The 14,349-nt window shown below is 40.2% G+C and overlaps 2 protein-coding genes across 12 annotated transcripts in view; both read right to left on the minus strand.

Annotated features, from left to right (window-relative positions):
- kif1b (kinesin family member 1B) overlaps positions 1 to 8,447 on the minus strand; it is a 110,399-nt gene extending 101,952 nt beyond the window's left edge. For 7 of the 8 annotated variants that reach the window (XM_042299449.1, XM_042299445.1, XM_042299443.1 and 4 more), the window contains exons 1-2: positions 8,139 to 8,441; positions 6,769 to 6,932 (exon numbers count right to left, since the gene is read on the minus strand). In XM_042299449.1, the coding sequence (XP_042155383.1) occupies positions 6,769 to 6,874 (106 nt within the window). In that variant the 5' untranslated portion in view covers positions 6,875 to 6,932; positions 8,139 to 8,441. Of the gene's footprint in view, positions 1 to 6,768; positions 6,933 to 8,138 lie in introns of all 8 variants that reach the window. The other variant, XM_042299450.1, reaches the window with a different exon arrangement.
- A 1,319-nt stretch (positions 8,448 to 9,766) lies between these two features.
- Positions 9,767 to 14,349, minus strand: part of ube4b (ubiquitination factor E4B, UFD2 homolog (S. cerevisiae)) — a 45,982-nt gene continuing 41,399 nt past the window's right edge. For all 4 annotated transcript variants that reach the window (XM_024375670.2, XM_024375674.2, XM_024375671.2 and 1 more), the window contains 3 exons: positions 13,785 to 13,959; positions 12,300 to 12,446; positions 9,767 to 11,343 (listed from right to left, as the gene is read on the minus strand). In XM_024375670.2, coding sequence (XP_024231438.1) covers positions 11,276 to 11,343; positions 12,300 to 12,446; positions 13,785 to 13,959 — 390 coding nt within the window. In that variant the 3' untranslated portion in view covers positions 9,767 to 11,275. The remainder of the gene's footprint in view (positions 11,344 to 12,299; positions 12,447 to 13,784; positions 13,960 to 14,349) is intronic.

Below are 14,349 nucleotides of genomic sequence, written 5' to 3' on the forward strand. Positions count from 1 at the left end.
TTAATTATTTGAGTAGGCTACCTGTATTTGACATTGTGTTATTTAGCTGAACACTAGATGTTTCACTGCCAAAAATAAAATGAAACCAAGGCTGCTCAGGTGAGAAAAACACCCTCACCCAAATGTTTCGCCCTGTTACAAAATATAAACTGACTGTTTGAAAAAGTGATTTAAAAGTTTTTTTTTTAATGTGAATCACATTTTTATTTGGCATACCCCCGAAAGCATTGCGCGTACCTCAGTTTGGGAATACCTGGTATAGTATATACACATTTGGATTTACTCAGACAACATACCTGGAACGAGTCAGCTGGCCAATGCTATTTTGAAAGTAATTAGGGAGTGTATTTTGGGGGAACATACTAGTACTTTGACAATATTCTTGCATTCTGCAGTGGAAGAGCATGCACACTAACAGTTACAGAGAACGGTGAGCGGAAACCAGAAGAGTGCATATACAGTCCATTCGGAAAGTATTCAGACCTTGACTTCAACATTTTGTTATGTTACAGCCTTATTCTAAAAATGTATTAAATTATTCCCCCCCTCAATCTACACACACTACCCCATAATGACAAAGCAAAAACAGATTGATTTTTTTTTTGCAAATGTATTTACATAAGTATTCAGACCCTTTACTCAGTACTTTGTTGAAGCACTTTTGGCAGGGATTACAGCATTGAGTATTCTTGAGAATGACGCTTCAAGCTTGGCACACCTGTATTTGGGGAGTTTCTCCCATTCTTCTCTGCAGATCCTCATGAACTTGGTCAGGATGGATGGGGAGCGTCGCTGCACAGCTATGTTCAGTTCTTTCCAGAGATGCTCGATCGGGTTCTGGCTGGGCCACTCAAGGACATTCAGAGACTTGTCCCAAAGCCACTTCTGCGTTGTCTTGGCTGTGTGCTTAGGGTCGTTCTCCTGTTTGAAGGTGAACCTTCACCCCAGTCTGAGGTCCTGAGTGCTATGGAGCAGGTTTTCATCAAGGATCTCTGTACTTTGCTCAGTTCAGCTTTTCCTCAATCTTGAAGTGTCTCCCAGTTCCTGCCGCTGAAAAACATCCCCATAGCATGATGCTGCCACTACCATTTTTTATTTTATTTTTTAAAGTCAGTTAAGAACAAATTCTTATTTACAATGACAGCCTTCCCCGACCAAACCCGAACGACACTGGGCCAATTGTGTGCTGCTCTTCCAATCACGGCTGGTTGTGATACAGCCTAGAATCGAACCAGGGTCTGTAGTGACGCCTCTAGCACTGAGATGCAGTGCCTTAGACCGCTGTGCCACTCGGAAGCCCAAGTGAAATGGCGCTTGGCATTCAGGTCAAAGAGTTCAATCTTGTTTCTCATGGTCTGAGAGTCTTTAGGTGCCTTTTGGCAAACTCCAAGCAGGATGTCATGTGCCTTTTACTGAAGAGTGGCTTTCTTCTGGCCACTCTACCATAAAGGGCAGATTGGTGGTGTGCTGCAAAGATGGGAGAACCTTCCAGAAGGACAACCATCTCCACAAAGGAACACTAGAGCTCTGAGTAACCATAAGGTTCTTGTTCACCTTCTCCCACGATTGCTCAGTTTGGCCAGCTCTAGGAAGAGTCTTGGTGGTTCAGAACTTCTTCCATTTAAGAATGATGGAGGCAACTGTGTTCTTGGGGACCTTCAATGCTGAAATGGTTAGGTATCCTTCCCCAAATCTGTGCCTAGACTCAATCCAGTCTCGGAGCGCTACGGACAATTCCGTCGACCTCATGGCTTTGTTTTTGCTCTGACATGCACTGTCAATTGTGGGACCTTACATAGACAGGTGTGTGCCTTTCCAAATCATGTCCAATCAATTGGATTTACCACAGGTGGACTCCAATCAAGTTGAAGAAACATCTCAAGGATGATCACTGGAAACAGGAGGCACCTGAACTCAATTTCGAGTCTCATAGCAAAGGATCTGAACACTTATGTAAATAAGGTATGTTTTTTTTTTTAAATGATAAAGTTGCCAACATTTCTAAAAACCTGTTTTCGCTCATTGAAAGCAAGTCTAAGAAGCGGTAGATCTGTTCCATGTGCACCACTTCTATGCTTCCCGTTCTTAAAATGTTGTCTTTGCATGTTTTATTTTCTGTTTTGTACACCAGCTTCAAAACAGCAGAAAATATATTTAACAGCAGTTTAGATGGAACAAAGACACTATTTTTTTGTTTTGTCACAAAAAAAGAAATGACATTAACTTCTAGAATTTTTGCAACCAAGAAATGGTGGAGCGATTTCTGCATAGTGCATCTTGATAGGGATATTGCTAGCATGCTCATAGATAGCGCAATGACTGGAAGTCTGTGGGTAATGCTAGTTATTATTGGCTCGCAAAACTACCCCTAACTTCCTTCATATATGACAGAGACATACAAATAATATTCACGGTTCATCTGACTCTGGGGAAGTAGATAAAGGGCATCATTGCCAAAATCCCAAAGTATCCCTTTAAGCACTGAAGACATGTGAATCTGGTTATGCACATTTAATAGGTTAGCATTAGCCTAGCCCGCACTGTTAGCCTAGCAATAGCATATCAGAGGACCTTATTTGCTGCAGCAATCAACCATGTTATACAGTACATTTGTAATCTAACACTGTTAGCCTTGCGATAGTGTAGCAGTGAACCTTCTTTGACACAGCCGCAAACCACCACGCTACATATATGAGTGATGGGGGAGGGGGAATAGAACACATGGCTTACATAACAAGACACATGGACCATTGTGAGCAGCACATCTGGCTCATCATTAAGGGTAGGCTTTAAACTCATGCGATCTGTCCACATAGTGTTCCAAAGCTAGCTAGCGCCGCAACCCATTTTGTGAAATTTCCAGCTAATTACTTTGGCAATGGTATGTCTGAGCACAGGTCTCCACTGAAAGAGACCTTGCTTAGTATCACCCCACTCGCAGTGACCTTGAATTCATCCCCTGCACATTGTATAATCACAGAGGAAAGTAGAGAGGGAGAGTGATGGCACATGCCCTTGACACAGACACAAATGAACACACACCTTGAGGGAGGGTGGCAGCAGAATGACAACAATAAGGGGAGCATCACAGCCCAGTAAAAAAAAAAACAGCTGCTTTCTCTCAGCAAGCTGACCAGGCTTATCCGTAGACAGACACCCTACTGTAAATCAGGCCTCTCTCCATCCCATTTAAATTACAACTATATCTAAAGGGTAGCAGAAATACAACACAACCGAAGGACATTGTGTGAGTATATATATATATATATATAACACACACTAAAACAGAGCCTGGATTCATAAAGGCCTCAGAGTAGGAATGATAATCAGGAATCAGATTTTTCCTTTTAGATAACAGTGAATGGACAGGGGTGATCGGGGCATGTATTTAGCGTCTCGGTGTAGGTGTGCTGATCTACGATCAGGTCCTCCATGTCCATGTTCTTATTCATTATGATCTAAAAGGCAAAACTGATCCTAGATCAGCACTGCCTCCTACTCTGAAACACTTTGTGAATACGGCCCAGATGTTTAAGTGGGAATTCTGTAAAACATAATTTGATGGTGCATTGCAGGAAAGAGGTTAATCTTAGCTAAACAATGACATGTCATCCATATACACATGTTGCAGTCTTCAAAACCTGTGCTTCACGTACAACCTCGTAAACAGAAGGAAGGCTTTGTTCAATTGTTCAGTTCTATTCCTTCAGCGCCAGAGATGATCAAAGAATGCCTTAAATTATGAGAAAAATACCTTCCCAAAACATCAAAGTGTACAGTGGTAGAACATTCCTCTGTGTAATGGCTTTTGAGATTTTTGGAAAGGGGCGCATTATATTAGGTAGTGATAGAAGCATAATTATATAGCCCCAACTCAGCGTTTCCCCTATAACAATTGTATAAATAAAATTACAGCATCTTAGGTACATCTTTGTAAGTATTAAAAGGGTTAAATCTCACATCGACAGTTGATGGATGGGGCATAAGCAGAAATGTTCAGTATATTAATGAAGCCTGCAGAGAACCTATATTCAATGCTTTTTGGCAGAGCTCTTCACACAGCAAAAAAAGGGGTTCTACTAATCTAACATACGGAAATGTTTTAAGATCATCATACCAAGGATCATTTACCTATTTGATTTTGAATTTTAGGATCCCTTTAGGCATAAATATTTGATATAAAATTGCATTTGGCCTTAATGCTATTAGCACAAAGAAATATATTGAATAACAGATTCATACATGGAAAAACAGTCAAAGAAATCTATCAAAAGGAAGTTTGTTCGGTGTCGGTCCTATATCTGAGAGATAAGAAAGATCAGGAAATTACATATATTTTTTAATTTACCCATAATTAACCAATTTGTTTTGGCACTAAACTACTTCCACATGTACTTGCATTCATTTAAAAAACATTTATTTTTATTTTTAATTAGAGCAAAACAACCGACATATGCTTTTGTGAGAGTCTCACCTTTCCATAGAGGAGTCATATTAGTGTGTAGCCCATACTGTTCGGACGCTACAGACGTTTGTGAGAAGAACGGTTTTCGGGATGTCTCACGGTCTGACAAACACCGCTGTAGTTCGGCCACCTTCCACCGCAGATGTGGAAGGTTGCCATTGGCAGATTGAGACACAGCCCATGCAACAACAAAAAAAGATCTCTAGCTTAAACAGACAGATTTTGATGGGGATTTTTAGCTAATTAGATTTCCGTGGGGGGGCGGACATCGACTCTAGGGGGTTAACCCAATTTTTCAACTGAATCCATATCCAAATTTTTAGGCGGCGGTAGGGAAACTCACCTATACAATGTTAGGGAAACACTGAAGTGACCTGCATAAAGGGCAATGTTCTCTCATTGGTTGACAGTCTGGACTATTAATGCATGCGGGCCTACCTGCCATGGGAAAGACAGCATTCTCATTATACCATCTGCAATGGAGTACTGCTCTGCAATCTGTGCATGTGATAGGAAGAGAAGCAAGACTGCTGCAGCCTCCCTCTGCCACTCACCCCCCACAAAAAAAACATAGCACAGCTCAGCTCTGCTACACACCACAAGTCACCCAGGGCACCTCAAAGTGTCATTGGCCTAATGAAAAAACACCAGGATGTGAATTAAAAGATTCAGGATTCTGCTAAAAGCTTTCCTTTGGATAGGTTTGGTCCTTAGGATGTGCAGGCAAGTGTGGCATTGATGGATGCAATCAACGACCAGCTGGTGTGATTGAAAAAACACAAATGACTAAAGGCGACAACTGAACTTCAAGGCAAATCAAAACCAGTTCATGGAACAGGTTGATAAAAGGGTTGTGTTACAGGCTCTGAGTACCAGGTCAATATTATAACAAGGCGTATAACTACCTGACATGAATGAGATGGCGTTGGTCTCATGAGGGTTTTAATGTGCCATTCAAAGACAGGTTTTGGAATAACTATAGTTCACTCAAATACATTTTAGTATTTTGTTCATTAATCCATTGTTAATAAAATACAATTTTATTTTGCATTTCCAGTCAAGTTTTCAAGACCGAGCACTTTCAGAACATAGGAAAAAAATGTGGATGCGTTTGAATGAACTATCCCTTTAAAAAAAACTGGTGACCCATAGTCACAAGTGGACATGGTGAATCACTGGCTAAAAACATCCAAAAGGATTTGTTACATTGGATAAATCCAAAATGACTAAATTACTAAGGAGGAAAAAACATGACAGCGACATCTCCTTTTCCAAATAGCACATCTCTATATTCAACATTATAGCCGTTATCCTCATTTTCTCTGTGCTAACATAAATGTGATATTGCTGTGCTGTCACTTGGACCTTAGCTTTGGGCAGCACATTAAATATGTCTGTACAACATCTATCTGAATCATTGATTCCCATTATATGCTATTGGATGGGGACAAATTCCATCTGCTGATACAGCAACTGAATAGCAATTAAGGCCATTTTGTTTGTTTCAACCTCAACATCTTGTAGAGAGCGCTTTTCTAAATGACAGGAATGCTTATGGTTGAGCTGGTAGCAGCACAGAGGTCAAACTACTCTTTGAAAACAGTTTTGCTTTATATCATAACTGTTGGTTTTTCCATATACTGGAACATCCACTTTGATGTTTCATAGTTTGTCTATGTTCTACATATGAACTGTCCACCTAATATTAAAGGGCATGTTCTCAAATCAGTTCTACGGTCTGCCCTCGAAGGTGCACCAAAAGGCTGCGTGGAGTAGAACTTGTGTTTTCTGGAGTATTCCACGTCAACTCGGGGATGACATAACCACACACTCCAGACCAGTGATAAGTACTGCTACCAATATCAAATAGTCCCAACTGTGGGACAATGCATTGATGAATAGAAAGGGGGAAGAAAGCCCAAAGAGCAGGCTCTGATTGCATCCCAAATGGCACTCTATTCCCTACATAGGAATCTGGTCAAAAGTAGTGCACTATATGGGGAATAAGGTTCTATTAGGGACACAAACTGTGTCAGAATGGACCAACTCAGCATTTCTCACACTGAGGCTCCTCAGGCATGCATCTCTTTACAAAGAGGAATTCACTCAGAACAGCTTTCCTTCCCTTTTCAGGCTGTTTCTTTTCAACACTGATGCATTCACTTTGTTCATTCTACTGTTTTCAACCAAGACCCCTAAGGTACAGAACTGGCTTGGGCTTGTGGAAACCAATGTGTCATGAAGCTAGATTTGTATCTGTCAAGTGGTCCAAAATATCATGTGTGTATGTGTGTGTTACTTACTGGTAGAATTGCCTTGCATCTGAATGATGCATTTTGACTCCTTGCTTGTCTCTCTCGAGTTAAAGGGACGAACTCGGACAGCGACTTTCACAGACGCCCCAGACATGGCTACAGTTTAGGACTTTCACCCAGTACCCAGTAGTAGGATTCCAAAACTTAATCTCCTGAAGAAAGAAAAACGATTACTTTAGAATGACATACAAATTCAATGCATGTTGTCATAAGTAATAAAGGGATGACTTGTTAGATTCGATACTAGGGGTAAAATAGGTGATAAGGCCACAATGCTGACAAGCTGTTAAATAGCATCACATTTAAATATAATACAAAGCAATTGGAGAAACGACAACAGAAGGTCTCAACTGGATGTCACTCGGGGGTATTAAAATCTGAAATATTATGCATTTCTCTCAGATTACAAGTATAGGGCACTAAAGGGTCAAATAACGAAACATAATTCCCGTTCTCTCAGTTTGTAGGCCAAATGCTCAGACTAGTTTAGAGGAGCCTACAATATGGCCGACTCATCGCATAGAGGCTACATTATACCGATATGCTACATAAATAAATGTCTGAATAAAAACAGTAGACTGCCTATTAGGTATAGCTATTAGTCTACATACTGACAATTTCATTAGGATTGTTAGTTTGTACAATCTCTAGAAAAAGCATCGACTAGCAGAAATCTGATGTTGTCACCATGTCCTTGCAGTCAGCCATTTACTAGCCGAGGCATACGCCCATGCAATTCTATCTACCATATTTGGTATATGCAAACGCACAGAGACCTGGCTACACATTGAAAAATGTTTAGAAAAAATATTTTCTAAATTTGAAAAGGGCTAGTGGAAAACATAAATTGTTGCAAAGCATTTGGCAACACATACCAAATGTTTGTAAGATTAAGTGAAACAATGTAGGCCCATTACTAAAACCAGCAGATATCGTACTGACGAAATCAAACCTGGGTTTCTTCCTAGGTTCCTGCCTTTCTAGGGAGTTTTTCCTAGCCACGGTGCTTCTACATCTGCATTGCTTTCTATTTGTGGTTTTAGGACGGGTTTCTGTAAAAGCACTGTGACATCTGCGGATATAAAAATGGCGTTAAAGACATTTGATTTGAATGGCCTTATGTCGCCGTTCGCGATAATGACTTCACGCGCAGAATATTCGTTTTGGGATCATTTGCAACAATACCATCGTGCATAGGTAGTCTATTTGATATCAAATCAGAACAAAGTATTTTAAACGTTTGCGATCAGAATACAACAGATTACTAAATTAATCTTACGGAAAAGAAACAACAAAAAGTCGCTCACTCTACAGTAAAAACGGAATGAAATTAAACAGGTAATGTTTAGGCAACTTACTTTTGAAGATCGAAACGATGACTAGAACACCATAGAAAAGTAGTGAAAACAAATAAGCGTTACAATTAAGTATAATATTGTTCATCAGAGTATGCTCGCAAAAAAATGGTCAAGCCCACTTTTATGAAAAACACCCATTATAGCAGTGTTTAAGTCTCCACCAGACAGGCTTCCACTGCATTCGTTGCTTCCTTGATGAGGTTATTTTCCAGTTCAGATGAAAAGCGGTCGTATATCTGCACACAAGCAAAAAAAGAACAGATAGAGTACCTTGATTTACTGAAAAGATTACGTCAACTCCCTTTCGACTAGACTGATTGTCAGTTTGATAAGCCAATGAAATCAGACTAATGCATGAGCAATGCGTTGGGGAGCCAATAGAACTCCACGAAATACGATGGGGCCGTTGCATTTGGCCGTGACGCCATACTGCAGGGTTTCTTACCGCTCCCTGTACCGCTGTCACCGCACTACGAAGGTCTAGACAGAGACCAAAGTGTATAGGCGCCCCCTAACAGGAGAAAGTGTAATTACACAGTAATTCATAGAAATCTTCACAGACATAGATAGACCTTTCCCTACAGACTTAAGTATCTCATGATTTTTCTAATGATTTCACTATAAATCAATTGCATGCGTCTTTGCCCCATCTGATTCTAAGTCCACAGACATAGGAACTCCAACAGTGTTAATCTGCTAAATTGTAATTATTTGCCTACCTCATGCCTTTTGCACACAATGTATATACTATTTTTTTTAATAAAAAAATAAATGTTCTGTGTTATTGACTTTATTGTTTACTCCATGTGTACCTCTGTGTTGCTGTCTGTTCACACTGCTATGCTTTATCTTGGCCAGGTCGCAGTTGTAAATGAGAACTTGTTCTCAACTAGCCTACCTGGTTAAATAAAGGTGAAATAAAAAATAAATAAAAACCCAGATATGAAGGATTATTGCCCCTAATCAAGAGTGTGATCCTTGAAAAAAATGTCAAAGGTCATGTCACTGAAACAACACTAATAGCTTCAGTAGTATAGTAGAGACAGGCAAACCATTTTGTTGCAGCTTTTTAGCCTGGAAAGGCTCACCAACACCTTCAATGCCTGAACGACTGACTATTATAACTTCATTAAATAATTGTTTATTGTACAGTTGCATAGTATTTATGTATAATTGCTGGACAACTCCTGTACCCTGTAATGAAAAGTTAAATACCGGTAGTAATAATCAAGGTGTTTACATACCCTGCCTTCCTACTTATATTTGACAACCAGGCGCGTGGGAAGTGTGCGTGAACATTGTTTATAAATGGCTCGATTCCAAACTAATGGTAACTTTCATTCAAAGGAATAAAGCAGTATTTGATGATTGTGCTCAAACTTCTTTGAATGTAGAGGAAGAGTTTAATACCTTTACACCTATTTGCATTGACATGCTTCTTTTTTTATTTGTTCCAATTGGAAAACAAATTACATTACAGTTACGCATAGGAATTCAATAGATCTATATTATCCAAATGTAATATTGTGAAGGTCCAATTCTATAGATTAATCAAAAAACCCATTTTGCTTAATATAATTAAATAACCCATCCCAGTTGAAAAAGTAATTTCAACAATAGCTGTAAACCTGTGTGCATCATCATTTATTTCAATTCAAAGTCCTGGATTCCAAAACAGGTATGTGGGTAAAATAAACAAATTCCTGTACAGTTAAAGGAAAAATCCACTCAAACTATATTGGCATTTTGTTCCATTAGTCAATTGTTGATACAGTCCCAAAATGTTTAGCATATCAGCAGTCAAGTTAAGATATTGGACTATCAAGAAGCAAAGTGTCACTTGCCACGTCATGTTGATGCATTTTGCTGAGTAGAGTTTTCCTTTAAGGGCTCAGACGCACAAATAGCATTTGCTGGCAGAGAGCACTTGGCACCTCAACCTAATTTGCAAACTGATTTTACATATAGAAAAACATTGAGATCAACATTTGGTGAGACGTGTGTGAGCCTTAAGTTACAGTTAGCCACTCCTAATTCACTTCCTACCCCTTCGATGTTTGCAGATCCATAAAGTAAAAGCAATATACACTACACAGTTAATACCTTTCCAGACCCTTCAGATCTGCAAACTTCAAAGGGTTAGGGCTAAGGAGGAGATGGACGGAAAGAATTGGGTCTGGGCATTTAAGTCAGCAACCTGGGTAAGGATTAAGAAACAGTGAGCTTTGAGAGACCTCTTGATGTGGGAGATGTGTTCCTATATCCTGCTGTTTTCCCAATGGTGTTCATGCTACAAAGATTATTTATATTGTCTTATGACCGTTCTGCTCCATCGTAAGAGGGTTTGCCATGAGGCGCTTGGGAGGTTTTGAACTATAGGCCATGCAAACAAAAATGTATTCACTCATCTGTCATCAACAGGGAGACAACCAACTAACCAACCATACATAATTTAAACTAATGCTTCACTTACCAATTTCATCAAATTAAGCCCACAATTAGTTTTTGTTTGTCTACAAGACAATCTAGCACGTTCATTTCAAGCTACATTTTTAAATATGTATTCTCATTTCCCAAGCCTCGTCAGCAAACGGCACAAGATGTGTGCATGTTGTACTGTAAACTGTATGGTTATGATAAACAATACTGTGAATTAGTTCAGCCACTTTCTTTTCAATGTCTTGTTTAAAGTTTTACCACCAAGACAACCAAAATGTATCCCAATCCTAAATGCATCATCCGTCCCTTCATAAAGCTGAAATGTAATAATTCATCTAACAAAGTATACATAGTCACAAAACCGAGGGAAAATAAACAATGAATGCTGCTAAGACCTGTGACAGCTGCTTATCCTTGCAGTGTTACGTATATATGTAGATATATACACAAAGTCATGAGCAAAAACCTTTTAAAAGTCTTAACTTTATTATGTTTCATTTTAGAGCTAAGGGCCTTCAGATGATGACCCGAGAAAATAAGGATAAAGGGAAGAAAAATAAAATCAGGTTTCATTTATTTCTCTTGCGTTTTCCCCCCGTTCTTGATGGTATTTACTTCAGGCATGGTGAATTAATGGTGGTAACATCCCTTACTGACGGCGGGGTGGGGGGGGGTGGGGATTTGAAGTTGGGCTGTCATTAGAGGAAACGTCCCTGGCCTTGCTTCTCTCTCATCCATGCCTGGATCCTCTCCTTCAGTTCAGGGACTGTGAATAAAGACAATGACAGAGCAGAATGTGAGCACAAACCCATGGGGACCCATATAGTTAATAAAGTGTGCTAGTAGGACATGTTGCCTAAAATAAAGACTTCAATTCCAACTGTCGAGTGCTGGTCCACTTTATTCATTGATTAATGTTTTTAAGCAAGAGAGTTGAGAAGGGACGGCAGGTAGCCTAGTGGTCAGAGCGTTGGACGAGTAGCCGAAAGGTTGCAAGATCGAATCCCCGAACTGACAAGGTAAAAATCTGTCGTTCTGCCCCTGAACAAGGAAGTTAACCCACTGTTCCTAGGCCGTCATTGTTAATAAGAATTTGTTCTTACATGACTTGCCTAGTTAAATAAAGTTTTTTTTTTTTAAATGCATCCAATCCAAAACGACTCATCCATATATTATGACAACATTTTGTGATGGTTTTTATTTGTTTTGGCCTTCGACAAGGGTTTTTTCAGCAGTTTTTTTCCCACTCAAGGCAAGCCAAAGTTCGGAATCAGAAGTCTGTGCCCTTTTGTCCGTGATCGGTTAACAGTAGGGATTCTTCAATTACGTGTTTGTTGTCATTCAACGATAGAAGACCAGTTTTCTTGCACATTTGTCACTTGAGAAATACTGCACCAAACATTCTCCTCTGCAAAAAATATCAACTTATGACAATTTATTGAGATGTTTGAGTGTTTTCTGGCTACGGTGTTACATGATGAACGAACAGTACTACTACTGTATTCTCGTTTTTCAGTCGAAGGTATATTAAGGGCGTATGCGAGCACACTCGTTTGGTTCGCCAAGCCTTTAGAAGTCTCAATTTTCCGTCAGTAACATTTGTTTCAAGTGGGTACTTGCTTTTCCTCACATATCAAACTAACATCTTGTACTGCAGGCTATGAGTATAGGGAGTTGCAATTTAAGTGGATATGACTTTGATACTGGTGTGTGCACACATACGTGACTCCAGCATGCTTTCGTTGAGCGGCTGTCTGTTGAAGGGGTCAGTGGGGGAGTTGAGAAGGTGGCGGAGGATGATGGCTCGGTCCATGATGTTCCCAGAGGGCAATATCACAGGGTCTGTCATTAGGGTGTCCATCAGAGGATCTGTGGAAACAAACACACACAAATGTCATTTGTATCTTCAATTATGTATTTATTTGCCTTCGTTGTAGCCCTCCCATTTACGCAACATTAATTTTTTTTTGTATATTAAATGTGATATTCACAAATAAAAATATAGAAATTTGCCTTGAGCTGTGTAAAAGTATTCCTACCAGGATGTGAGAGAACAATGTTGTGTCATGTTTGAATGAGGTGTTGAAAAATACATTAATTAAATTCAGCAAAAATCGACACACTTTCCTCTCTTCAGACAGTGTTTTTACGCACTCTGCAAGTATATTTCCATGCATGTGTCTGCATTCTCAAATCAAAGCATTGACGTCTCGGAAACACATGCAATTAAATTAGCTTACAATTAAACGCTGGATCTTATCTGATTCAAAAGGATTGGGTTAAATGCGTAGGACACATTTCAGTTGAATGCAATCAGTTGTACAACTGACTAGGCATCCCCATTCCCTTATATTGAAATCTTGAGTTTGCCGTCTGAGGGTTTTATACATGTTACACACTTAAAAATAAAACTTGAGGGTTTTCTTTAACCCGGGACAGTTAGTTTACACCACAGAAGACGCAATCTCAATTGCACCCCACACTGCCCTGTCCCACCTGGACAAAATTAACACCTAAGTGAGAATGCTGTTCATTGACTACAGCTCAGCGTTCAACACCATAGTGTCCTCAAAGCTCATCACTAAGCTAAGGACCATGGGCCTAAACACCTTCCTCTGCAACTCGATCTTGGACTTCCTGACAGGCCGCCCCCAGGTTGTAAGGGATGGCAACAACACATCTGCCACACTGATCCTCAACACGGGGGCCCCTCAGGGGTGCGTGCTTAGTCCCCTCCAGTACTCCCTGTTCGCCCACGAAAGTTTGCCGACGACAACTGTGGTAAGCCTGATGTCCGACAGATACTCAAAAAGTTCTACAGCTGCACCGCTGAGAGCATCCTGACTAGTATGGCAAATGCGTGGCATCTGACCACTATGTACTACAGAGGGTAGGGCGTACGGCCCAGTACATCACTGGGGCCAAGCTTTTGGCTCTCCAGGACCTCTATACCAGGCGGTGTCAGAGGAAGGCCCTAAAAATTGTCAGACTCCAGTCACCCTAGTCAGACTGTTCCCTCTGCTATCGCATGGCAAGATGTTCCGGAGTGCTACCCAGAGTACTTGCATTGACACACACCCCCCCCCTTACTGGGACGTTGCATCCAAATGAACATACCACTGCTGTCAGGGGCAATTAGTAACAACAAAATAAAGATTTCAAACACTAGAAAGTGAAGTTTGAACATTGCAAAGTTTGAACACTTGCCTTTAAACTCATCAGGTGCGTCACTGTAGTCCATTTCGGACTGAGAGTTCCTTGCGACAATCTCCTCCACCTTCTCCGATAGTAGCTTGAATTTTTCAATGGCGATGGTAGACTTGATGCCGGCTTTCGTCATCTTGGAAATAACTTCCTCAAAGAGTTCTTGACTGTACGACCGCTGGAAAGGCAAGAGAAAGAACACCATGTAAGCCTGGGTGTATTTATTACCACAGCAAAACGTTTTGCAACGGAAAAACAAAAACAAATGTTTCTTATTGGACAAATTCAGGAAGATCCCGCCCAGTTTTGCACCGTTTGCTTCTATTTGGTTCCTAGTAAATATAATTACCTTTTGAAGGAATTATCACTGAGGCTTTGGGATGTGAGTGTGTCATTCTACCAAATGATTACAAAATAGCAGAGGTGCATGGAGATGGCAGCCTCCATGTACTTAACACAAATTCCGTGTTTGCTTAGTCCGCCTTATCGTACATTGCTCTGTTACCTTTTTTTGTATCTTCATTAGCACACTATATATGAACCCGAATTGAAAAACCTCAAAAGAATA

Source organism: Oncorhynchus tshawytscha, linkage group LG16 (genome assembly GCF_018296145.1).
Source record: "Oncorhynchus tshawytscha isolate Ot180627B linkage group LG16, Otsh_v2.0, whole genome shotgun sequence".
In the NCBI taxonomy this organism is placed as follows: domain Eukaryota; kingdom Metazoa; phylum Chordata; class Actinopteri; order Salmoniformes; family Salmonidae; genus Oncorhynchus; species Oncorhynchus tshawytscha.